Source organism: Dermacentor albipictus, chromosome 1 (assembly GCF_038994185.2).
Source record: "Dermacentor albipictus isolate Rhodes 1998 colony chromosome 1, USDA_Dalb.pri_finalv2, whole genome shotgun sequence".
In the NCBI taxonomy this organism is placed as follows: Eukaryota; Metazoa; Arthropoda; class Arachnida; order Ixodida; family Ixodidae; genus Dermacentor; species Dermacentor albipictus.
This window is the reverse complement of record NC_091821.1, coordinates 236,803,758-236,829,893: the sequence shown is the minus strand read 5'-3', so window position 1 is coordinate 236,829,893 and position 26,136 is coordinate 236,803,758. Positions and strand designations below refer to the sequence as shown.

Here is a 26,136-nt window from a genome sequence, read left to right as displayed (position 1 = left end):
GTTATCGTGGCTTTTTGTATTTTCCACACGGCCCTGCTGGACGCACTGGTGCTCGCGACTTCCGGCCGCGGCTCTGCTTGGCGCGATAGGCGGCTCAGACATCATGTGCGCGAGAGAGCGACACCACCGTGTGCACGCCGCGTGTGGCAGGATCCCACGCCAGCAGAGTGGCGTTGGTTTTCTCTTCTTTTTCCCGAAAAACGAGCCCCAGGTAGCCGAACGCGAACAATGCCAGCCAGCGCGCCAGGACGCCGTGTCTGGCTGCGCTCTTCCTGTTGACTGCATTGCGCCAACCCAGCGTCCTGTCACCGCGCTCGTGTGACAGCGGCACTGCGTCGCGCGTAGCGGCTAACCGTGGCTCTGGCTGACCGCGGTTTGGTGATACCATTCTCAGCCGCACCTTACACGGCGCCGATCGGCCGCTGGAAAGGAAACGCGGGCCCCATTGTGTCCTTTCTTCCGGTCCGAAACGGCTTCCAGTTTCCGACGTCGAAGGCCGCCCCGCGCGTGATCAGGGCGACCATGCAGCGTTGACGGCAACGCGTTGCGGAGGCGTTGTCGCGCACGTTGAATCTCTGCTTTCCCAGCCCGTTCTGGAAATTAAGTTCAACTTCACCGACGGCAGCAGCTGGGGCGCCCTTCCCCCGAATCCATCCCCGTCTGTTTTGCAGGAAACATGCTCCGTACGGAGCGTCGCCGATGTCTTTCCGCCGATGGGACGGCCTTTGCGATGCGAAGCACGGATTAACGAGGAGCGCCCAGCGCGTGCTGGTATGCTGCCCAGAGCTGGCTAATCTAAATAGCGCCAGCTGACGCCGCCGCCAGGCGGGGTGATCCGGCCGCGTGCGACAACCGCCGACTTCGCATCTCGCCGCTCCTCTGGGTCCTTTAGGGGCGCGCGGCGGGCCTGTACCTTAGTCCAGGCCATGTATAATACACCCTGCGTCTCTGCCAGTCATCACCGCGATATGCGAAGGGAAAGGGCTAAGTGAAAGAAGGAGCTTGCAAAATTAGGCTATGGATAGCAAAAGGGTCGTACTTGTCATGGCTCGTGTAAACGCGCAACCACGGCAGCAGAAAGAGAACGGGACATTTAGTTGAATGCGTGCGTCGTTCTCGTTCGACGCATGATGTGGCTACAGCCTCGTGCAGAAATAAACGCTTTCTCCGTCCGCCTTAATCACATGCTATGGGAATGTCAGCACTTAACAAACAAGTCGGGCAGTGCCGACCCCTCCGTCTCTTCCACCGCCAGCCTCCGCTCGCGCTGGAAGACCGCACTGCTCAGCTCGAACCTGACAGCAAAACTTTGAACCGTCCAGCGAGCCGAGGAAGCCGCTTCGAGACAATGTCTCGGAACCGCGTCCGCGGCGGGTGCCCCAGACGCACTAAAGAGACGCCGTGCTCAAATCTTATTGATTTGAAAATAAAGTTTACGCTCTCTCTCTCTCTCTCTCTCTCTCTCTCCGTCCGCCAGAGATCGGGTTTGTCCGTGACAGCTTCGGGTGCAATCTGGCTGAGTTATTCAAAAAAGTATCATTTTTAAGATTCTAATCCCACTTTCTTGTGCTGCTATCTAACCGCTATCACATGGCAACTTGGATCACTAGGTATGTGCCCATTCTTGGCGCATCCTTCAGAACGGGTATGTGCCCCAATATACAAGCAGAACAAAAGCGTTCAGAGGCAGTCAGTATGTGCTAATGAATGTATGCTCCAATAGACAACCGGGGCCACTGAGTACTTGCCACTGGGCGTGTGTGCCCATTGTCACGTGAGGTATGGCAGATGCAAGGTATGAAAACATCGCTTTGATGAGTTATAGTGGGCAAGGTCTTCCATGCCGCACGCGCGTTCATCTGTCGAGACTTCGCAATCTAAGTATGTTATCGCACACTTAGAGCGGTGCTGAATGCTGGCCTAGTTTATGGATCTAGTGGCTTACTTATTGTGGACTGGAAATGTTTGCAGCAACTTCAGCATGTCGCCGGCTTCTCCACTGCGCTAAATCGCCGTATGAATGAAGGATGATGATGGGTGAAGTGAAACATTTCAACTGTTAGAAATGCGTTTCCAAATGCTGAGCATTGCCACTTGCAGTTAAGGGGAAAAAAAATTAAATATATTACATTTCGCATAGCCTGAGATATAGGCCGCAGAACAGCCTTCTAGCTTTCACATGCATTTCACAAACTCTTCAAGTAGAGTCACTGTAACAGAAGGAATGAAATAGAAGGAATTGTGGTTTTAGTGCAGCTTTGCAACACCACACGAAAAAGAGGAGACATCGTCAAAGCTCGACAAAGAATCGACACACGCAGACACAAAATTGCACTCGAATAACCTGCGAATTTTCCTATTCATAAGAGCTGTCTCCCATTGGCTGGTCCCCTTCGGTAATATCTGCAACATGACATGATTGGTTGGAATCTCTTCTTATGAACAGTTCTAGTGCAGGAACTTCTTTCGTGAACACTAGCCCTGAAAGTTACCGCCACCAACGAAGCATTTAAGTGAGTTGAGAAGAGAAAAATTCCAAGCGCTCGGTTATCTACAAGAGGCGTGTCCCTGTCGATTCGTCCACGGCACTGAGGTGACGCTACGGAAAGATGTAAACTCTGCAAAGTGTTCGCCACCAATCGGCGGCATCTGATCTGGCAGTGCCCGGCGCGTATAGACCGTTTCATCGGGCGAGGAGGATAGCGCGCGCGGAGAGCCTTTCCTCCTCTCTGGCTTGGGCGATCCGGCGCGGCGCAGCTTGAAAGTATTGCTGTCGCGTGCTGCGGAACGGTTTCTTGATGTTTTAGATCGTACTCTGTGAAATTTACGCCGCGTCCGTTCATATAAGGTCGTCAGGGAAGCCTTTCGGTGCATCGGTAACTACAATAGGCGGAAATATCTTTTGGGGGCGCGAAAATGCGACGCGTTTTATCAGCCGCGGTGTACGCACATTATCAGTCGCGGTGTGTATATGTGTTGTGAACTATTTTGCTTATATCGGTTTTAACTCGGCAAAGAAAACCGGTGTCTCTTTATTAGCAGCATTAAATGGTAAATCTGCTAAATATCTGATCGCTTGGCATAGGGAGTAAAACATAAAGCATAAGAGCGCATGCTCGTGCACGGCCAACCTAAGGCAACCGCGAAACATCTAAGCGGCAGGCGCAATCAAACATTTGTGATGCACCGGCATCGTTCTCGCGCATTTCAAGACTAGTAGGCTTGAAATTACCATATGTCTACGCTAGCCTTCCTGCATGAGGCCGATGGCGCTGCTCAACACAGCGATCACTGCGGTTGGTGATCCAGCACGGTACATATGTAAGCTGTGCGCTTCGGCATTGCTTTTTGGCCAGCATACAGCCATAATATATGAGGGATCGCATAAAAAGAATGCGATGCCTATTTTTGTGGACAAAATTTCCGTAATACGTGTGAGTGCGTCGTAGAGAACGGAACGAACACAACCGAAAAAGAAATTCGGTTATCATCCTCTTTCTAGAAAACGCAAGAGAAAACGGGCTAACACCGCAACAGGGCCTCGCATAGTCACGCCGCACAACGTTTATAAATATATAACCGCTGATGCGGTATGCTTGGACCAAGCGGTATATAGAACAAAGATATATGTAATCCAGCACGTATACCACTGCTTAGGACGCTCGCGCAGTTCGTAAACAGTCCCTTTGCCGGAACAAGCGTAATTCAGACAGTAAGGTATGCTGCTATCACTTGTCAAAACTATTTTATTCAGGGGCGGAAACCTCATCCATCGAACCAAGTAGTCAGGCAATGTAACCTGCAGCGAACAGTCTGAACGCTTGTCAAAGTATAACATCACAGCTCCTATCGTAGCAGAACGGTACCCACGCTCACGCTGTTACGATCGTCGCGTATGTTTCATGGCTCCTAAACCGCAGCTTAGAAATAGAGGACAATACTGCAATAAGATCACATTATGACTGGAACATTCAGAACTACACAATTAATCTCCGAGGCTGATTGTGGACTCGAATATGCGCGCACACATCGTGCTGCGTGTTCCGTCCACCTCAACGCCAGCAGAAATTCCGGCCATGACGCCTTAAACCACTTCAGCACGTCTCACAGAACCGTTTACCACGTAGAAGACACATGTAATACTAAACAGGCCGCACGACGGCGAAAACAAACGGCAGAACCTGCCGCCGAGCGTATACCTGCCATGCAAAAGACCGCTTTCACCCAAGCCAGTATGGCGCTGCTCATAGGCGGCGCCACTGCGCTCACAATATGGCGGCGCCTACGAAAAAACGGTCTATACGTCCCGACGCGCTGGGGAGAGTGAGTATATAGAGGACCCTGTCGTCAAAAGCCGTAGCCGTTAATCCTGTCCCAAGGCGAAGACAAAACACACCCAAGAGTACGCGTGCCGGGCCGTGCTACGCCTGAGTCGGAATGCACCACTATAACGCGCGGGCAAGGACGTCTGCGCAGCGTAGTTGAACATCAGTGAAATCACCACCGCATGGCGAACATGCTGCTTCTTTGTTTCGTTTTTAGCAGCTTGCGCTCCGGAAAATTAAACAAAACGCTTCGTCGTTTCAGCCTGAGCGTCGTCGCCTTTCTCCGCTTCCTTTCCTTGTGCGTGCGAGCGCATTGAGTAACATCTGGAGGGCATGTCTCCTGCCTTGCGTCAGGACAGGCCTTCTTTACATCCCTCTATTTATTTGATTCACATTGTTCATACTTCTTTAGCGTGCATCGCGTAGCTTACTGACTATAAAATTCTTGGGTGGTACGGTCACGTAATTCAATTAAAACCGGAGCACGATGTCGAAAAATAGAGGGGAAGAAAACTGCATTAGCTGCAGATACCGTTTTTAAAGGAAGGATAATATTATGGATGCAAGCTTCATTGATGGACGGTATTGCCACAAGGCAGGGGGAGCGATTTTCGACGACAGAGCGTAGAAAGGCATATATATATATATATATATATATATATATATATATATATATATATATATATATATATTTGCGCGAGAGTGGATAATCTCGAGGATACGGGCCAGCCCGAGACACAATAGGGCGAGGCGCAGTGCGCTATGGCGCAGAGCCATATATATATATATATATATATATATATATATATATATATATATATATATATATATATATATATATATATATATATATATATGGCTCTGCGCCTCGCCCTATTGTGTCTCGGGCTGGCCCGTATCCTCGAGATTATCCACTCTCGCGCAAGTGGATTCTGTGGGCCTCGTCTACATTGCTTAGTATTGCATATCGAGGACACCGTCACCGTGAGGGCACGTGACATTTTAAGCCCCCCAACCCCCGCAGCACAACAGCAACGATGTTCTCAAAATGTCAGTTTTGTGAACAATGGCGTGTGGAATCTTCGTTGTTTACACTGTCTGTAGATATGCAGCCACGCATGGGCAGCGCCACATATCTATCACTCCTCGAGTTAGCGTAAGGGCACCACTGGAAAGTCTCGTCTATAAAGTAATCTCAGCTGGCGCTCGCTCATTCACTACACTAATGTGCGTGTTGTGATGAGGCCAGAGCGACGCCGCTTCGCCTGCCTCCGCGTGATCGTGTCGAGCGTGCGCAGTGCTCTGAGCGGGGGGGGAGAAGCGAGCGAAGGCTGCTGCGCACAGCTGTCACGCGCCGCGACCGCGAGCGACAAATTGATGCTTTCGGGACGCACTGCACTCGCATTCTTATTTCGGTCCCTGGCCCTCGAGCCGCCATGCTAAAACAAGGCCGCGGCCAAGCCGCCTGCCAACCTTTGGCGCTCGGACCGTGGGCTGCGCGCCGCTGAAAGATGAGCGGTGGGCACTGGGGGTCGCCACCGGCCGCGCGAGTCTTTCGTTGCGCGGGAGAAGGCGGCTGCGTGGTCGGGATTCAAATTGCGAGAGGCGCTGTACCGAGAGGCCCGCAATGACCGTTTCAGCGCGAGTGATACATTTGAAGTATATACGGCGCTCCGAAAGTGGCTTCGTTTCTTCGAGCGCCGTCTTCGATAGATTCTGGCGAGGGCCCAGAATAGAAGGGCGCCAAAGGAATTTATGCCTCGGCCATTCTCGCGTCCATTTCGTATTTCTGTGCAGATACGCGCACGTAAAAGGGGAAAATAAGAAAGAGAAGGTTGAGCAATAGCCGGCCGGACACTTTATTGTTGTAATGTATCCATTTTATGGCTCAGCTCGGTTCCGTTACGCAAGCATTCGATCTAGGCCGCTTTGCTTCCGCAAACCTCTTGTGTCTTAAGTCCTTCGAACACTTTGCATCTTACGCCATCTTTGCATCCGAACGTATTTATACGCAAATGCGAGGCTGCTGTCAACATGCGAAGGTCTAATGACAGGGCGTGTGGTAAAGGCGAACGCATCGAGTGAAGCAGCGAAGGGAAACTGGCTCGCGTCAAGAAACTAGGCATTTTGTAATCGTTCTTTATGTGGCACTTGGCATTCTCGCGTAAAAAAGAAGGGTGTGATAAGTAGAAAAAAAAAGATTATGTCGATACTTTTTCGCGTCGGTGCGCTGTGTTCAGGGTGGCAAAATTTATGGCATACCGGTGCTTCCACACCGTTGTATTTATAACTTCGCTCACATTTGCAGTGTCGCAATTACTCGACACAAGAGAAAATAACCAGTAGAAATATACGCCATGGCGGAGAAAAGATCCATAATAATGCCTCACGTCTTTTTTACGGAGCTCGCCTTTTCTTCTTGCGATCGAGAGGAACGTCGAAGCCGCGTTCTGCAGGCATAGCGCCAGTCAGACACGTATAAGGCGGCACTTGCGTGAGAAAAATATAAAGCACTGCGCCGCCGGGCCTTTCTTCTAAGTATAGGTGGACGATGTACGCGTGTACTCCGAGTTTTAAAAAAAAAGTTTAGCCCTGCCAGTAATATCATACATGTCGTTTTTCTTCAGGGAAAAGAAAATGAAGGATTCCGTGCTCTAATAACGCTAAGCGAAAGCCAGTGTACAGTCACATCTTATATAGGCGCCGTATGTATTTCAGCTCGAGAAACTTGCAAGCTACGGCCTACATGCGTAAGAATGACTATCACGTCGTCTGCCCGTAACGCCGTGATCATTTTTTTCTCTCTCTGAAAGCAGCTGCACTGGATCAAGCTGAACTCATCCGAGAGTATCATATAGTTGCGCAGAAAGAACAAAAAAAGAACGAGGCCCATTTAGAGAAAGACTACCGAGAACAAGCGTTGATACTGAGGCGCCAATAGAGACAGAGAGATAAAAAAAAAAAGCAGCGCTCAGTGTGCTCACTGTGGGTTGAGAGAAAGCAAGATAAAAGAAAAAATTAAGGACGCGGACTTCCTTCTCAAATCGGAGCGAAATAAAAGAATCAAGCACCGCATTCCTCGAACACCTAGTTCACCCGCACTTACTCAGGCGTGAGCAGGTTTTCTCGTTATGAAGTCCGCCCGTACATGTCTTGCGTCCGAAAAGAGCGCGGTATCGTGTAAAGATCGGCCACTGCGGGCGCACACGCGTGTTGCGCCAGCGTCAGCAGTTAGGAAAGCGTGTCTACGGACGCCACCGGGACGTCGACTGTCGCACTTCGGTGATGCACCAATGCGTATGCTGACTTCTTCGCACCAACGACCACCACAGCGGAAGCTCTATAGAGCGCCAAATAAGCCCACGGTTAATGCTATCCTCTTCACTCACGCATATTATGATTTATAGTCGATAATTTTGTCAAAGTTGCGTAATTTCATTCCGAAGTGCTACAGGCTGATTAGATAAAAAAATTAGCTGGATGGTAGGTTGATCCTTTGTACATCTTCTAGTGAATCCTTGTAGTTACGCAGTGGTTAAATTTTTATTTAATGTGTGGTCAGTCATTTCTGCCTTTTTTTCATAAGGAGATCGGAATAACCTGTTCAAACAACACGCGCAAGCTAATTATTGCCGTCAGCCATTGCGATGAAGAGAACTCTGCTCCTTCACCACTGCTGACAGCTTTTTTAAGTGTTTCAGATAAAAGAAAACACTCGGTATGTATGTATGTATGTATGTATGTATGTATGTATGTATGTATGTATGTATGTATGTATGTATGTATGTATGTATGTATGTATGTATGTATGTATGTATGTATGTATGTATGTATGTATGTATGTATGTGTGTGTGTGTTTTTGTTTGTTTGTTTGTTTGTATGTTTGTATGTACCGGGTGGTGTTGCGAAGACTACCAGACATATCTTTAAATCGCGTGTGGCAGGTAGCACTATGCTAGTACTTCTCGATTACTTGATTACTTGAATTACTCGATTACTCGGTTACTTGAAGAGAGAGAGAGAGAAAAGGATAAACGAAAGGCAGGGAGGTTAACCAGGACGGAGCCCATTATGCTACCCTACACTGGGGGAAGGGCAAAGGGTAGGAAAAGATGCGCGGACATTACTTACACGAGAAATCAAAAAGCAAGTTTTTATCAAATGACCTTGCGCTGCATATTGGCATTAATAACAGTAGCCGGCGAGATTTCGAGGCATACTGGAAACGAGGGAACGAATTCTGAGCATTACACCGCTTGCAAGACGAGCCTTTGACAAAGGCTGGTCCACCGACCGAAATATTAGAAATCTATTGCGAAAAAACAACGTACGTCGTGCTCTTTCTCTTGAATATATAAGCTATTTTTTTGTGTGAAATGGTAAAAGTGAACATTGCGCAGTGCTATACTACAAAATCTTGCTGTCTCCTCACTAAGGATGCAGAAAACCCGGAGTGCACTCGCCAGATTCGAAGGCATGCCTTTTCTCTTGGGCAGCCTCCTCCGAGGCGCGGGCTACGCCCGTGGTGTGTGGAATGGCGCAGCTTCAAATTAATCTTCCTGCGAGGAACGCTGCCTCATTAACGTGCGCTGCAGATGAGGGAACGAGAAATTCTGTCGCTTCGAGAAGACGTCGCCGCGCAAACGCGCGATGAAGGAACGCCCCGACTGCAGCGAACAAGGACCTAAAGACGCAGGACGTTGCGCAAGTAACCGGCGAGCTAGGGAGACACATTCAAATCTGACAGAGACCGTACGCGGCCGCTCGTCGTGTCTCTGCGCACTACACAGCTCATTAAAGTCCTGACGCGACATCAATGGCCCGCTTGCGACTGCTCCCTCTGGTAGAGGAACAATGCGAGGAGAAGGAGAAAGACATTGGGATCGAGGTCGCGTCCTTCGTGGCTGTAAAAACTTAGTAAGAGCAAAAGAAATGAGCCGAGGAGAGCAAGAACAGAAAAAGAAGAAAAAAGAAAAAGACACCTTTCTGCCGAATGCAATACTAGTCAGATTCTCTCCTTTCGCTCCGGCGCGGTTGTTCCTATACAAGGTACACTCTCTTCATCTGTCCTCCTGGCACGGGCGCTCCCGTTTTATTTTTCTTCGATAATTACCGCTATCGTCTATTTCCATTGTGGTGCTCTCTAGTTGCTTCCTACTGCCCGGAGGTTGCGTTTCTTCGCGCGCGCCGTACCTGAGGCGCCTGCAAAACAGGTCCTGCTTTTTCTCTCTCCCTCTTTCTTGCCTTTGTGTCCGAGTCCTTTTGGGTCTCGTTTGGAGCGGCGAAGGAGCCATCCTCTTACCCCAGGAAGAGTGGCGTAGTAACGGTTGGGTATGGGGTGCCGTAGGCCCCGGGTGTTAGGCGGGGGGTCATACGTCTGAAGACCCCCCTTCTTTCCGCCGGCTTGACTGGGCGTAAAAGGTAAAAAGTGATCCGCTAACCAGCAGCACGAGCTCACGTACCAGATGTGTAGTGCCGCAGAATTGTCGGCTGCAGCTTTATCAACATCCTACGTAATAATTGCACGAATGTGCGGGCTGAAAATTTCAATTCGCCAAGTGGTCGCTAAAGTACTCACCTTAGCGGAACGTTTCATGTGCGGTACGCTCGTGCGGTGTGCTCATGTCCCACCATGCTTTGTGTGTCATCAGTATGTATGCAGTGTTCCATTTATCAGTTTTGTATCGTTTGTATTGGTTTTGTATCAGTTTCGTGGTGTTGAATAAAAACGCTGTCTCCTAGTCATAGCTAACCGTCTCTTTGTCATGTTGTTGTTGTTGCGGCGGCGTCCCACAGAGCGAGGTATTGAGCGCTATACTATTTAACTTAGCTATGGTTGGCCTTGCTGAAATATTACCCAAGACAATTCACCTATCAATGTACGCTGGTAATATTTGTCTTTGGTCTTCTGCAGTGACTCGTCTTCAAGTTCGCGCAAGAATTCAACGGGCAGACACCCGAATTTGTTCGTATCTTCGCAAACAAGGCCTTAGTGTGGCCATCGAAAAATGCGCGTTAATCACGTTTACGCGGAAACCCATGGCACCGCACCCTGTTTCTCTCAATGGCCAGTCTATCAAATACCAGAAGTCTCACCGCTTCTTAGGTATGATTATTAGCAGGGACCTTTCATGTAGCCCCCACTGCATCTACATGAAGCGGATACTAATTTCGATTGTACGTATAATGAGGTTCCTATGCGGAAAAAGCTAGGGCACGTCGGTACGGTCCATGATGCAGCTGTACAGACTACTTTTTCTGGTCTTTTTACTGTACAGCTTGCCGGTTTTGGCGACATTTAAAACAAACATTTGCACCCTCGAAAGTGTGCAAGGCTAGACTCTACGGACATGTCTTGGAATACCACGATGCGCCTCGACTGACACAACAATCATGATTACTAGAGACATATATAACGATTGACAACCTTAACGCACACATTCGACATCTATGACGCGTACCGAGTCGCTATATTGCTGCTTTGCCAGCACAAAGACCTCAAGCCACATTTTCCAAACTTGTTGCGACACATCAAGGCTACCATCTGTCGGGCTTTACACCAGTAACAACACCACTGTTAATTCTCTGGTGTCTTAGACAGCCAAAAGTACGCCTCACGATTCCGGGAATTGCGAAGAAGACCCGTCAATCAACAGTGGCTCTACCTCAGTTCCCACTGTCATTACTGAACGAGGCATATGAACAAAGAACGCATATTTACACCGATGGATCTGTCTCAGCCACCAGCTCCACAGGCGTTGTTACCATCCCGGCCTTATTGCGATTGCTTGGGACCATCCAATGCAAACTCACATCACGGTGGAAGCCCTGAGAACGCACATCAGACATTTTGCACATGCCCCGTATCACCACCTTGCAACACTACCTTCAGACAGTCATAAAGCATTCTCTAAATGCATCGTCAAGTACAACGACAAACTTCCCTCGGGCTTCACCGCTGCATCTAAACTAACGCTACCCCCTTGGTGTCTTGTCAGCCCCACAGTCCATCTCAGCGTACCAGGAATCGGGAAAAAGTCTGAGCTGTCGTCGCCTGTGCTGAAACAACTGTCTCTGCTTCTTCTGCACGAGAGGTACGCGGACAGTGCACATATTTATACTGATGGTTACACAAACGTACAGTGTTCGTCCGGTGCTGTGGTCGTCCCAGCAAGATGTATTACCATCAGCTTTAGGACTGACCACCCAACAACATCTACATCTGCGGAACTAGCTGCTCTTCGCGCTGCACTTTGTTTCGTCAATCGGGAACCACCTCGACAATGGTCAATTTTCAGTGACTCAAAGGCAGCCCTACAATCTGTGATATCAGCTCTGCGTCGCGGGCCATTCAAGCAGCTCGTGCTCGATATTAGATGCCTACTCCATACACCACATGAGAAAGGAAATCAGGTGACGTTTCAGTGGCTGTCAAGTCACTGCGGCGTCATAGGAAATGAAGACGCCGATAAAGCCGCTCGGACAGCTCTTGAAGACACACAGGAAGAGGCCATACCACTTTCACGGTCCGACGCAGCCAGCAGACTTCGAATGCTTGCACGGGAGATCACGCTCTCTCTATGGTGCACACCAAGCAGCCAGAACAACCGAGCAATCGTCAACACGACCTGCCCTCCTTGAAGCATCTCTGTATGCCAACTGGACTCCGCCGAAGTCAGGCCACCCTGCTTTATCGCCTATGGCTAGGGGTGGCCTTCACGAAATATTACTCGTTTCGCATTGAAGTGGCCGACAACGCTCTCTGCAATGCCTGTCTTTGCGAGGAGACGCTGGAACACATTCTGTGCGACTTTCCTGAGTATAATGTTCAGAGACAGTCCCTGGCGTCCGTTCTAGCGCACCTTGACAATAGACCATTGTCAGTTGCAACTATTTTCACATATCGCCGACAGAAGACATCGCAGCCGAAGGCGACGAAGGGACTACTTCGGTTTATGAAGGAAACGGGCTTGGACAAGCGGCTGCGACAGTGATGTCACGTACCGCGCAAGAGTGACAGACTGTAACTAACGATGTGTGTGCCGTGTTATGTGCTCTCTATCTCTTCTCCCCATCTTTCATCCCCCCATCCCGCTCCCATGTGTAGGGTAGCAAACCGGTTAAGCTAAACTGGTTAACCTCCCTGCCTCCCTTGTCCACTTTTTCCTTCCTTCCTTCCTTCCTTCCTTCCTTCCTGCCTTACAAGTTACAATTACCTTCAAAGTGTCCCATTAACGACCTCTACAGCAACAGGACGTTGCCGCTCTACGTACCGCTATTAATTACATCACATAAGTAAAACCTTGAAAGTGGGTCGTTTTCTGTGACTCCAAGGCAGCTCTTCAGAGTCTGCAGTTAGCCTTACGATGCAAGACCCATGAACAACTGGTGTTTGAGACCAGAGAGGTTCTCCATCAAGCTCTCATAAACGGACATGACATCATCTTCCAATGGCTTTCGGGGCACTGTGGCATTGTCGGAAATGACCTTGCTGATAATGCCGCCCGGTCAGTCCATAAAGAAACCCTGACACTTCCTATACCCTTATCAAGGACAGACGTTGCGAGGGGTCGTTTACTTTCTCAAACCGAGACTGACACTTTGTTGAACACCTTGATTTTCTCCAACTGCGATCTCCACCAGCTGCATCCTAGATTAGAGCTGCAGATTCCGTCGAACTTCTCCGGCCGTGATGCAACTTTACTGTGCCGCCTTTGGTTAGGGGTGGCTTTTACGAAAGCGTCATTCCTCACTGGAATGACCGACCCACCGATTTGTGACTCGTGCAAATGTGAAGAGGTGATCGAGCACGCGCTGCGTTTTTGGAATCCCTGTGAGATCGAACGCGACGTTCTTCGGAAGGTGTTTAACCTGTTAGATAGCAGACCATTTTCAGAGACTAAGATTCTCGGACAATGGCCCCACGCGTCGCAGGCTTAGAAAGCGACGCGGGCACTGCTACGTTTCATGAAATCGACTGGCCTCAGTGACCAATTAATTATAGGGATGAAGTTTTGGACAACCGCACGTATTCATACTGATAGTACCTTCTTCCCTCCGTGTTTTCTTTTCTTCCCTTAAACCCTTTGCCTGCGTAGGGCAGCAAACCGGACGTGCGTCTGGTTGACCTTCCTACCTTTCCTTCCTTACTTTCCTCTCCTCCACCTCCTCCTCCTGTTGTTGTTGTGAGACTTCATTGCACAAATATAGTGCCCTGTTTCAGCTGCACGGAGTTTTACAAAAAGGTGAATTTTGTGAGGATATCGGGTTATGTGTCTTTGTGACCACTAGAAACTCAGTATCGTGCAAAATATGGGAGATAATTAATAAGGATGTTTTAATAACTGCTTGATTAGCAATTGCAGAGGAAACAGTGCGATTCGGAAATTGATGACCCAAAGTCTCAACAAGAACTTCTTCTCTAAACAAAATCGTCTTGGGTGCTAGAGCCTGCAGTACTTTGGCACTGAAGGCGGCCCAGTATGGCAGTACTGAAAGAAATATGACATAGTGCACCAGTGACATCGATCTCTCTATCCTCTCCGTTGCCAGTGCAGACCAACAGTAGCGCAAGCTTTTGCTGGCAAAGGCTTCACCGCGGCCTTCTCGTTTTTTGCATGCATGGTGACGCCAGGAATCGATGATGGGGGAGCGTGCTCCATTCTGTTTCCAATCTTGTAGCGGTACCGCAGCTCTGATGGTCCCGTTTGCCAATGGCAGCAATTAAAGAAAGGTTTCATGGATCAGAATGAAGAGAACTCGTAATTGCCATACCATTGGCACCCGCGCAGCAAGCAAGCAGGTGGCGTTTTCTGGTAGGTTGGATGGATCAGCGTCACTGACACGCTATCTAATTTTCCTTTGAGTTCAGGGCCGGCGAAAGCCAAAATACTGCACGCCGTAGTACCTACGACGATTGTTGTGAAGTTGTTGGGCGACACATGACTGTCGGGCTTCAATTTTGTTACTGCAGTATTGCCTCTAAAATCGCTAATTAAAACTTTATCTGTAATGGATGCCAAGCCTTACAGCCTGACAGCAGATGTGCAAATGCGCTTATCACAAGTTATCAGTGCAGCACCCCGTGGTATTCGGTGCAGAAAATAAAACAGCCTGTATACCTGCTACTTTAGCGACCTCTGGGAACGAAAGCGAAGGGGGGGGGGGGGGGGGGGTTCCTAGATGGCTGTGCTAGTGCTGAAACATCACCCCCCCCCCCTCCCCGGAAATTTTCGATATCCTCCGATATCCTCGCCTTCCTGACAGCACCCGGGGGGGGGGGGATGACAGAAGACGTATTGGCCCCGGGTCCCCGACGACCTAGCTATACGCCACTGCCCAGGAATGCAATGTATTTGGAGCCACCCTGGCTCGCTGCTACTTTCGTTCTCAGTGCGCTGATTCTTGCGGCTTACGGTCAACTTGGGACGTTGCCGGGGTGTCAACAGTGCGCCGTGACCACCGAGGGATGCGTACGCAGATTGCGAGGCAGCTCGGTCTTTCACTCGTAAATCGCCGCTGACGATTGCGGGCGGCCCTCAGTGCTTGTCCGTAAGCACGGTGCACGCTGCCTGCACGGCGAGAGCACTCGTCCGCGAGGCGTGACTGAGATCGAAGCGGCGCCAATTATGCCTCCCGGTGGCGCTGGTTCTGCTTCCGGGATAGCGGCGCTCTCTTCCGCCAGCAGGGCGCGCCCCGCGCGGCGGTGTCCGAGCGCGGCGCGTGCCGGGCACACGCGGCCCTCGATGTCGGCCAGATTGCATTCCGCTGCGTGGGCCCACTGCGCAATGCGGCCTTGCGGTGGACGACCTTCACCCCGTTTCAAGGTGAAATCCTGGAACTCCCCCCGGGGGCCTTTTCGTCCAGCGAGCGGCTCTCGATTGCTCTCTCGGCCGGCGCGGGACGGGTTTCCTGTCCTCTCCGCTGGCCGACCGGTAACTCGCTGCCAGACGCCGCCGCTGGGGCCCGGTCGTTCCCGCAACCCAACACCGCACTTAGTCCGCCCCTCCGAGTCCATCACAGGGTCATGGCACGCCCAGCGCCGCTTTGTTTCGCCGCTCCGGACGTTGAACGGCGCGTACCTTCGCTGAAAGCCGTTAGCGGACAACGGCGCGCCGGCGAGCGCCGCGGACGCTCGAGCAAAGTGGGCTCACGGCGCCTGCCAGCAGCGCGCCTCTTGTTGGGAGATCCGCGCCGATGCAATCAGATGCGTAACGAAGTGGTGCACGGCCAAGGGCGCGGTTGGGTCCGCCAGTCTTAGCAAACAAAAACCGTTGCGTGACGTTTGCAGCACTCCACTGCGTGCAACTGTGCCAACGCTGTTGCGTGATGACACAGAGAGCATCTCACGAACGACCGGCAGCGGCGCCTATGCTCGAATTGGTCAGAGCGATTGTTTGCCGGCGGTCATCGTTGAATGTCTAATTAGTCATTCATCCACCTGGAAACTGCTCTGTTCTTCGTGATGCTGTTCCTGATTACGTTCTTAATATATGTGAGAGGAAACAATGATGCCTTTAGTCGACAGTGGCCACTCGTTTTCGCTTTCCGCAGAGAGTAGTACACTCCAAGCCAGCAGCCGGTCCAACAAAAAGTGGGAGATGGGGAATGACAAAGGAATAGGCTTTGCATACTTCTTAGGGGATAGGCATAACTTATAACTTTTAAGCACATTCAGAATTTTATAACGAGTTTGTGGACGTTCACCCAAACTTGACTCATGCGTTGCTTCCGCAGACTACATACACTCCGCTAAAAGTGTTGACGTTGGACTGAACATTCAATATTGTCTAAAACTTGCATCGGTAGCATAATGTTCATGCACATATTGCACATCATAGCTGACAACCACATACGCCAGTTAAAGGTAACTGGGGCTATTAAGTGATTTATGCTATAGTAAGCCCACCATTACTGAAACCAAGAAATTCATGAGCTACCTCTTTTCAATTGCAGGTGTATATTATTTGCGCGTTTTACATGCAGTACCTAGGCTGTTTTCTCTCAACTGTCGATGTGTCCGATCAGAGAGAGGGGGAGAGAGAGAGAGAGAGAGAGAGCAAGGACAGGAAAGGCAGGGAGGTCAACCTGACGAGCACCCGGTTTGCTACCCTACACTGGGGGTGAGGGAAACTATAATCATGCTTACAGATGAAGTATAGTCGCCAGAAAAGAAGACTACATTTGTCCCTCTGCCCCATCCCGAATTCTGTCCCTTGGCTGACGCTCTACAAATATGTTTGTTTTATTGTTTACACTATATATATATATATATATATATATATAGAGAGAGAGAGAGAGGGGGGGAAGAATAATTGTACCAGTCGCGCGCGCACACCACACTGCATTCACAGTGACGGCCGCAGCCCCAATGGGCCGAACGTTCGCCGTCTCGCTTGGTACTACAGATGTTGGATGGCTATTACGGGTGCGTAGTGATCACAGTATGAAGTTATGCGTTATTGGTAAATTACGCTCCTGCGATAGCGAAAACGACCACTCTTGTCGTGAGAGGAAGCTTGACGAGCGAGGGCGAAGCAGCACTGGTGGCGTCATCAGCCCGGAGTCGACGCGCCAGCTCGCCGTGATGAGTGGGGAATTGCTGATGGTACAGATTCATCTCGACAGAAATGGCACAAAGCGAGACGACACGTAAGAGCATGCGACAAAACAGGTGCCACGGACAACTTTATTTCCTCAAGGCGGTGCGATAAGTATATTCCCCACAGCGCAGTATAAACCAAGTTGTGTTCAACCATGTTTCTGCTTCGGTCTTGCCGTGAGTCTCCACACCCCTTTTCAAGTGAACTTTCTGATCTCTCACGTCGTGGCTGCAGCATGCCGCCCGTGTGCGCTGGATCACGTTTTGCCTGCGTGATGTGATGGAATGTTGGAGCATTGGCACGGCGCGCTTGCACTTTGCAAAATAAACGCGCAAGCCTTGCACCGAATTCAGAAAATGAAGTTGTTAGTGGCACGTTTTCTGTCGTGCGCTCTTATCGTGTCGTCTTGTTTCCGTGCCCTTTCTAACAAAATGACGTTACGAATTTTAACAACATCTACTGGGATCTATAGTTAACTGTTTATAGGTAAAGAACTACTATCTAATATTCTGAAGTAATCAAACATACATAACATGCAAGAACGTATACATTGAAATTTGGGACGTCAAACACTGCTGAAGTATCGGAGCGAAATAGGGATCAAAAAAAGGGGAGGTGACGGAGATGTTTTGTCTCCATTTACTCGACTAATAAACGACAATTTTCCGCCAAATGAAAGAAAGCAGAGTTTTCAAGAGTAAGTTACCGTTCTAAATTGATTTAATATTGCTGTATTAGTATCCATTTAATTTTAATCGTGTTTCTTTAGCTTTCTATGCCTTTTTCTCATCTTCTTTGTCCCCGTGTCTCTCGCGTTACCGAAACACCAGCTATGTATCTGTGATGCTGCGAAATCACAACTGCTGCCCAAATAGCTCTCGCCAAATCACCCGCCGCCTTTAAATACGTGATTAGGCATGTATACCTACATACCACGTCACAGCCTTCTTTTCCATGTGACCGCTAACGTTTTGCTGTCTGCGGACTTGCCACTTACTTCACCTTCTTCTGCAACGTTTAACAGCGGAAACCGAGGGTAACGACGGAGACGCGCCTCCTGTTGAAAAAAAAAAAGGAAAGAACGTAAAGAAAGTGCGTTGTTAAGAGCGAGTACGTAGAGTATAGTGATAGACGCCTGCTGCCACGAATGCAATGAGGCGGAAAGGAGGCAGCGAGAGCAACAGGCATGGCATGTGCGTCGTTTTCGAGACTGATCCTTGGTTGTGATACAAAGCTGCGTCGTCCTGGTTTTCTACCAGCTCATTCGTGGCCGTAGGAAATTCGCCGCGCGCTTGAAGACGCTGCATGGTGCTATCTATTACAGGTCAGGTTGGAGGGTGCTACAAGGAGGTTGCAGGAAGCCTTTATGTTGCGTGACGTCTGTCGATGAGGACGAATTACGAACAGAATGTTGTCTCCAACCAAAAGTCATTGATAATGCCACACATTTTCAAGCCAAGCTCAGCTCGATGCTCATAGAATTTCCGGCAGTTTTGGAGTTCGATCCACCAAGACAGTCAATTCGGTACAGATATTTAGCTTCCACTCAGACGAAATCGAGTGTCTGTCGTTCATTTTCTTATTGTACATGTTCTAGCTCTTGATTACCCCTTTCTTTCCGTGCTTGCCATCTCTATTTTTCTATCCCTTCATTCCTGAAGAGTATGCAGGCGTTGTGCCGCTTGCGGAGGCACTTGCCAGCCTGCTTCGTCCCCTCTTTTCGTTTCTGTCATTTGGATATATGCTTTCAAACATAAAATAATAATAATAATAATTGTCCCGAGTTAGAAGTCTTACTTGAGCTAGCATAGAGGTGAGCATTGCTTTGGAGATATGGAGCGCTATAACGTCTCCGATGTATTCCTCGCACTGTCCTCAGTCGGCATCTCATCTGCAGCTATCCCCCTCATGAAGGCCAGAGGTTTCTACTCCATGCCACGTTAGATCACCTGTATTTGGTATCTTTCTCGGCGACAAAAGTATTTGGACCGTGGCCACATGCTTCACAAGCACACAAAGTGATACGTGCATTGCTGCAATTCCTGAAGTCGATAGACCTCAGTGAGCGTGTGTAACTTTGGTCTGCACCTCCGAACAAAGCGACATTATCATTGCTTTCCCTGCCCTTATTTTTCTTTTCTCCACTTCGTCCTTACATAAGATAGCAAATCGGCCGTGCGCCTGGTTGACCTCCTTCGCTTTCATTCACTTTCTCTCTTTCTCTCTCTTTCTCTCTCTCTCTCTACAAGGCTTGCAGCTGTTTCACCTATATGGAGCTTAACGTGCCAAAGCAACAGTGGGACTATGAAAGACGGCGTAATGGAGGGCTGCGGATTTGTTTTGACTAAGTGAGGTTTCTTCAACGTACACCGAAAGTTTGGTACTCGAGCGTTGTTGTTTTCAGTCACCATCGAAATACGACCACCGCGGCTGGGATCCGAACGCGCGATCTTGTGCTCAGCAGCAGAAAGCCATGTCCGCTAGGCCATCAAGTCCGGTCAATGTTTTGCTCATCTCACCCACAAATGAATTCCACGTCGGGGAACTCTCTCTCTCTCTCTCGCTCACACACACACACACACACACACACACACACACACACACACATGCACATGCACGCACGCACGCGCACACACTCACACACTCACGCACACACACACACACTCACACACTCACGCACACACACACACACACGCACAGAAAAAAATGAAGAAAAATAAGTAGAGCGATGTATACTAACCCTACTAAAGAGGCCTTAGCCCTCATTATAACATTCTTGTGTTACGTTTCTGTGTTTAAGCCTTAGGTCTAGAGCACGAAGAAATAAAAACAAGAGAGCAGTCATGCGTTCGTATTATTTTTACTGGGTTGAACGCTTGTGTTCGTGTTGTTTGTATACTTTGTACCGTATTCGTTCATTTTCCGCTCAACATGTCCGTTGCATAGCAGGCCTCTTTCACGTGGATCCGCAGTTGTCCACAAGATGTTGGTCTTTTCATCACTTATCACACGCATGCTGGCCAAGTTCTGATATCCAAGTCTGAAAAGACGTAGCGGTTCCCGTCGACCCCTCATGGTGTCCTAGGTGACGCCGCCAACACGCTTTTCATTATAAACCACTGCGCCTATCAGCGTTGCAACTTGCCAGCGGCGCTACAGAACCGTGCCTGAGCACTAACTAACCGGCATTTCGGAGTGTACTATAACGTTGCAGTCGCAACAAAAGCATCTGTGTGAGCGGTGCAGTAAGAAGATGCAGTTTGTGCGCTTCGTATTGGCTCTGCGTAAATCACTCGTCGCAGGGAGGACAAGCCAGTGCCACGCAAGCGTTTGCTTCCGCGGCCAGTGCCGACTGAGGCGCAATCTCAGGGAGGCTGGCGCCGAACGCCGCATCCCCCATCCAAGCCCCCCTCTCTCTAACCTCCTCTCGCATCATTACACGCACGGCTCTTTCACAATGACTTTCCGACCGCATGCCTACGCGCGCGCGCGCGCGCGACCGGGTGGCTTCGCATGCAAGGCCGATATTTTTGGCTCGCTGACGTTCGGAGTCTCTTCTTTTCGTGTCCCCCGCTTTCTTTCTTTGGAATCAGGAGAATCACTGTGCCAGTGCGGCGGCAGTCGAGTCTGTTGTGAGCCGGCGGCGAGGTATTTCTGCTGGACTTGGCGGCCGCCCGCGCCGGTTCTCTCACTCTCGTTGTGGTGACCGAGAGCGCGGGCGACTAAATCGACCGCGGCTTTCTGTCACGAAAAGGCTGCTCCCAATGGTAAACACGTGTATAAGAGCGAGGAGAAAGTAGTGGATCGGGAGCCAACGAGAAGTAGACGAAAAAGAACAAGTCGGTACTTCGGTTTGTTAGCGTTGCCGCCCTGGCCGATTGTCTCTTCCACTGCATGTCTCCAAACAGCGTTGAACTTCATGGAAAGCCTTCTCGGCGACTCCTGCGTGACAGTGACTCTCTGGTTTTGTCGCTGCGTGAGAGTCCTCTACCTACTTTTAGATATTTTCTTTTGTTTAATCGTTTTCTCTCTTTATTTCTCTCGCTGGCACACTTTTTGTTTTCAGCATTTACAAGGGCATCGCATTGCATTTCCTTTCCTTCAGTTTCCCACTTTCTTTCTTTCTTTCTTTCTTTCTTTCTTTCTTTCTTTCTTCCTTTCAGTAAAGTTTCGTTCGTTCTCCGTCCTCGCTTCACCGTTGGAACTTGAAGCTTCTCGGACGATGATCGGCAGTGGTTGATCAAACGCAGGCAGGAAACGATGAGCTCAGATGTACAAGAAATATTTATACGTGAACTTTTCTATATACATGGCAGGTAAAACAAATACATTACAAAAGTGAACAACTGAGAAACAAGGTCTCACTCTTCGACTGTCTCAATGACTGTTAGAGCCCAGACTCGTTTTAACGTACATAGTACGGAGGCTCACTGGTCTATCAGCAATCCTGATCTCAGCCAAGTCTGAGGGACAGCATGTCGTCCCGATTTTTATAGCCCAAATATACAAAGAAAAAAAGGCGGTAGGGCCGTTGGCCCGTCCCACAGGTTCAGTTGCCAATCAGAGTCAACCGTTTGTTAAGCCACCACCCACAGGGATGGGCTTACTCTTAAAAATAAACATATTGGAAAACAAAGCTCTTTTCCTTCTTCGCCAAAACTCCGTTGCCCTCTCATTTCTCCGTAGTGAGTGACCGGCTCAGCAAAACACGCCAGGCCCGAACAAGTTATCGCTAGACCATTTCAAATGCCAACGGCGTCTAGGCTGCACCTGTCTCGGAAGCAGGGGCACCGGCACCACGAAGTGCCGCTGTACTCAAAGTTTGGCCGTCTGGGAGACGGATGACCCTCCTTGTCCTTCAAATTTATTGTCTACAAGACAAAGTTCTTTGAGTGCGTGTTTCCAAGACGCCGTCGTGCGAATGCACTCTTTACGTGCGCACCGCATTCCTACAGCGTGTACGGTAAGCTGGTCTTAGACACCACGCAGGCAGTCGCACCCAACAACAATGCTGGCGATTACCTTCCGGAGGCGTAGAGGATTAGGTCCATGCTCACTGCATGCAGCACGGAGTCAGAGTTGCTAAGTCCTTCTTAACCTCGGCGGCGCCTCCAATTAGTCAGGGACTCGGGCGCCAGGCTCACAATACCTTTTGTACAGCGGTTCGTTTTAAGGCTGGTCTGTGTGACCCGTCGGCGGACTGCGAACATCGTGCGCACAATACTGACTTCCAGCAATCGGCACACGCCCGCCTGGCACCTGCCGCGATGCGTCACCAAACCCCGCGCGTTGCCTGTGACCCCGCATAACACAGCAACTGTCGCCCCGCTGACATGGGGGGAAGTGAACCCCCTCTCTATACACAAAGCACGAGGCCGATTCGTGAGACTTAAGAAGCCGAACAATCAGAGCGACCTTACACGTCCCTCCTAAAGAGTATACTGGGCTTACGATGTTCCCAGCTATACTACAAGAGCCAAAGGGCGCTGTATCATAAGATTTAGGCTCTGAAGGTTCCGTCGTCAAAGAAAATCGACATACGCTGCCCAACACGGGTGCTGCGGAGTCCGTAAGGAACAGGGAAATTAACTGAAAGGACCACAGAAAAAAAACAATTTTCTCTCAGAGACAAAAAAAAAAAGGCGAAAGCTCAACACATTCATGACAGTGAGCATGCAAAAGAAACACTCATGTATGTACAGGAACACTCCAACTCACTGCACGGCACAACAGCAGTAAAGTAACATATGCAGGTTATATACATAGTATGTCCATAGTCTTATAACCCTCACACACATAGACGACAACAGCCACAGAAAGTTCCACCAAGGCTGAACTGTCCCACGCACACATCCTTCGGGTGAACGGGAACATTCACGCCTGTCCCAGCTGGCATGGCTGTTTCTGTCTATCCTTTCGTTTCTGCTCTTTACTCGATTGGCTCCCATGAACGATTCGAGAGCCTTGACAATGCATCAGCATTGGCGTTACATGTTCCTTTCCGGTGACGCACCGTTACATTGTAGCGCTGTAGTGAAAGCGCCCATCTTGCTAACTTGGCCCCCTGCGGGGTGCTGGTTGTCAAATATGATAGTGGGTTATGATCAGAGACAACATTCACCACTGCTCCGAAAAGCCAGTAGTCAAATTTCTTGAGTGCCCAACCTGTGTCAAAGAGGAGTACTTGGTCCCCGACATTAAATTCTTTTGTCCGTGCCCTCCTATCGTAAACTAGAGCATATTTGCTCTGGCACTCGGTGCCTGTCAACTCAGCTACACTCTCGGTTAGTTCTAGCTCCCGCTGACTGGGCACCCCATTGACATCCTGCATCAAACTATTCCCTTGGAATTTAGGGATTTCATCTGTCGTTTCTTCGCAACTTAGACCGCAGTCCGGCTCAGTGTTATCGACCATTTCGACTGATCGGACCCCTGCCCGCGGAATATTTTCCTCTCCAAACTCCTCTTTTTCCTGCGCCCGTAGTAGTTCCCAATCTTCCTTTGACAGCAGGCAGTCAACCCCGTTTGCAAGTTCGTCGGTAACCGCGCACACCAGATCGATCCTCTGCGGTTGTATCACAGCCCCCGGGCGATGCATGCCTACGGGCAGCGTAGCTAGCTTAGCTCGAATGGTGTTTCCGAATGCCGACTCAAGTCTTACTGTTCGTGATGGCTCCTGTAAATCGATGGGCAACATACTTTTACGGACTACCGTTATCTCACTACCTGTGTCCAACACAGCTTCCGTTGCTATATCCCCGCACATGATAGGGATTAGGTCCAGCTTCGACCTCCCCGAGCTAGCATTTTGAGCTACGACATGTACTCTAGCGCTTAGCACCCTTTCTTGCTCTGGTGGAGGTTCTTCACTTACAACAGCAACCTTCTGTACCCTTTGTTTTTGCACTGTCGGTGGCTTCCCCTGCGGTTCTTTATCTGAAGCTTTTGGGCAGTCTCTGGCTAGGTGGCCCTGTATATGACACACGTGGCATCTTAAACTTGTCCTCTGCGGGCCAGCTAGTTTTGCGTGCTGCGGCAATGAGGTTGTTGAGGCTAGCTTAGTTGCTCGTCCTTTCCCTTTAGCTTGCTCGAAAGTCTCGAGCACTTTCGCCACCTCCACTGGCTTAAACCAATCTTCGCCTTCCCGCAAAAGAACATATTCTAGGGCTTCTGAGCTTAGACTAGCTTTCATACGGTCAGCGACCATAAGCTCCGTCATAGCTTCTTTGGTGTTTGCAGTGCGAGACTGAAGGTAATAGGCCAAATAGGTTCTAGCGCGGGACGCGAACTGAGCCCAAGTTTCCTCCTTTCGTTTAGAAACCTTTTCAAACCTCTCCAAGTATTTAGCTGGCGTGAGCTTAAGTTCATCTAATACCGCCTTCTTTACAGTATCATAATCTGTACATTCCTCGTCATTGAGGCCGCGCAACAGATAACGAACCCGCTCGGCCAGCGCCGGCATGATCAAATGTACACGGCTGTGTGCAGGTACTTGAAAAGATGTAAACAACTTTTCGACCTCATCAAACCATATCGGAACGTCAGCGTCACACGGCAACCGGTATGCCTTAAGCACTTTAGCACATTGTGCTATTCCATCCGTGATGGCACCGCGCCGATCGCTTCCTTCCGACACCGAAGGCGGCCTGCTCGACTGTTCGAGCTCCACTCTCCGTAGAGCAATGCGCTCGCACTCTAGCTGTAGGCGCACCTTTTCCAGCTCCAGCTCCAGGCGTCTCACCGCCATGGCTTCTGGATCCGTCGTGCTCGGACCCTGCGCAGCGCCTTGCGTCTCACTATCCATTTCAGTATCCGACGTCTCAGACTCGGTCTCTCCGACGCGTTGCAGCTCCTGCCGTCTCTGACCCTCTCTTTGTTCAGATGCCGTATCAATGTTTACGTTAGCCTCACTCGCATTTGCTGTTCTGCGCGTGAACACCATTAACCTCACTGAACAACAGCCATGCCAACCTAGACAAAACGCAAGGAATCCCGCTCACCCGTTGCTGCTGGGGGCGCCGCCTGACGTCCTCGTCCAGATGAATTGCAACCGTTGCGGAATTGGCTGGTAGCCCTCTGATGCCTTGCGCCTGGCTCGCTGCTCGTTGCTCGTTGTGGGACTTGCCGATCCTGTCGGCTGCGCCAGTAAAGTTTCGTTCGTTCTCCGTCCTCGCTTCACCGTTGGAACTTGAAGCTTCTCGGACGATGATCGGCAGTGGTTGATCAAACGCAGGCAGGAAACGATGAGCTCAGATGTACAAGAAATATTTATACGTGAACTTTTCTATATACATGGCAGGTAAAACAAATACATTACAAAAGTGAACAACTGAGAAACAAGGTCTCACTCTTCGACTGTCTCAATGACTGTTAGAGCCCAGACTCGTTTTAACGTACATAGTACGGAGGCTCACTGGTCTATCAGCAATCCTGATCTCAGCCAAGTCTGAGGGACAGCATGTCGTCCCGATTTTTATAGCCCAAATATACAAAGAAAAAAAGGCGGTAGGGCCGTTGGCCCGTCCCACAGGTTCAGTTGCCAATCAGAGTCAACCGTTTGTTAAGCCACCACCCACAGGGATGGGCTTACTCTTAAAAATAAACATATTGGAAAACAAAGCTCTTTTCCTTCTTCGCCAAAACTCCGTTGCCCTCTCATTTCTCCGTAGTGAGTGACCGGCTCAGCAAAACACGCCAGGCCCGAACAAGTTATCGCTAGACCATTTCAAATGCCAACGGCGTCTAGGCTGCACCTGTCTCGGAAGCAGGGGCACCGGCACCACGAAGTGCCGCTGTACTCAAAGTTTGGCCGTCTGGGAGACGGATGACCCTCCTTGTCCTTCAAATTTATTGTCTACAAGACAAAGTTCTTTGAGTGCGTGTTTCCAAGACGCCGTCGTGCGAATGCACTCTTTACGTGCGCACCGCATTCCTACAGCGTGTACGGTAAGCTGGTCTTAGACACCACGCAGGCAGTCGCACCCAACAACAATGCTGGCGATTACCTTCCGGAGGCGTAGAGGATTAGGTCCATGCTCACTGCATGCAGCACGGAGTCAGAGTTGCTAAGTCCTTCTTAACCTCGGCGGCGCCTCCAATTAGTCAGGGACTCGGGCGCCAGGCTCACAATACCTTTTGTACAGCGGTTCGTTTTAAGGCTGGTCTGTGTGACCCGTCGGCGGACTGCGAACATCGTGCGCACAATACT

At 49.9% G+C, this 26,136-nt stretch overlaps 2 protein-coding genes across 3 annotated transcripts in view; one reads left to right on the top strand and one right to left on the bottom strand.

The window, feature by feature from the left end:
• cv-2 (crossveinless 2) overlaps window positions 1–26,136 on the top strand; it is a 249,887-nt gene that overhangs the window by 37,137 nt on the left and 186,614 nt on the right. The window lies entirely within an intron of this gene.
• Window positions 21,152–24,732, bottom strand: LOC139054948 (uncharacterized). The gene has a single exon (XM_070532674.1). The coding sequence runs from the start codon at window positions 24,730–24,732 to the stop codon at window positions 22,858–22,860; it is 1,875 nt and encodes a 624-aa protein (XP_070388775.1). The 3' UTR covers window positions 21,152–22,857.

Excerpts from the sequence above, each read along its gene's own strand:
- LOC139054948 (XM_070532674.1), bottom strand. The coding sequence starts at position 24,732 with ATGGATAGTGAGACGCAAGGCGCTGCGCAGGGTCCGAGCACGACGGAT.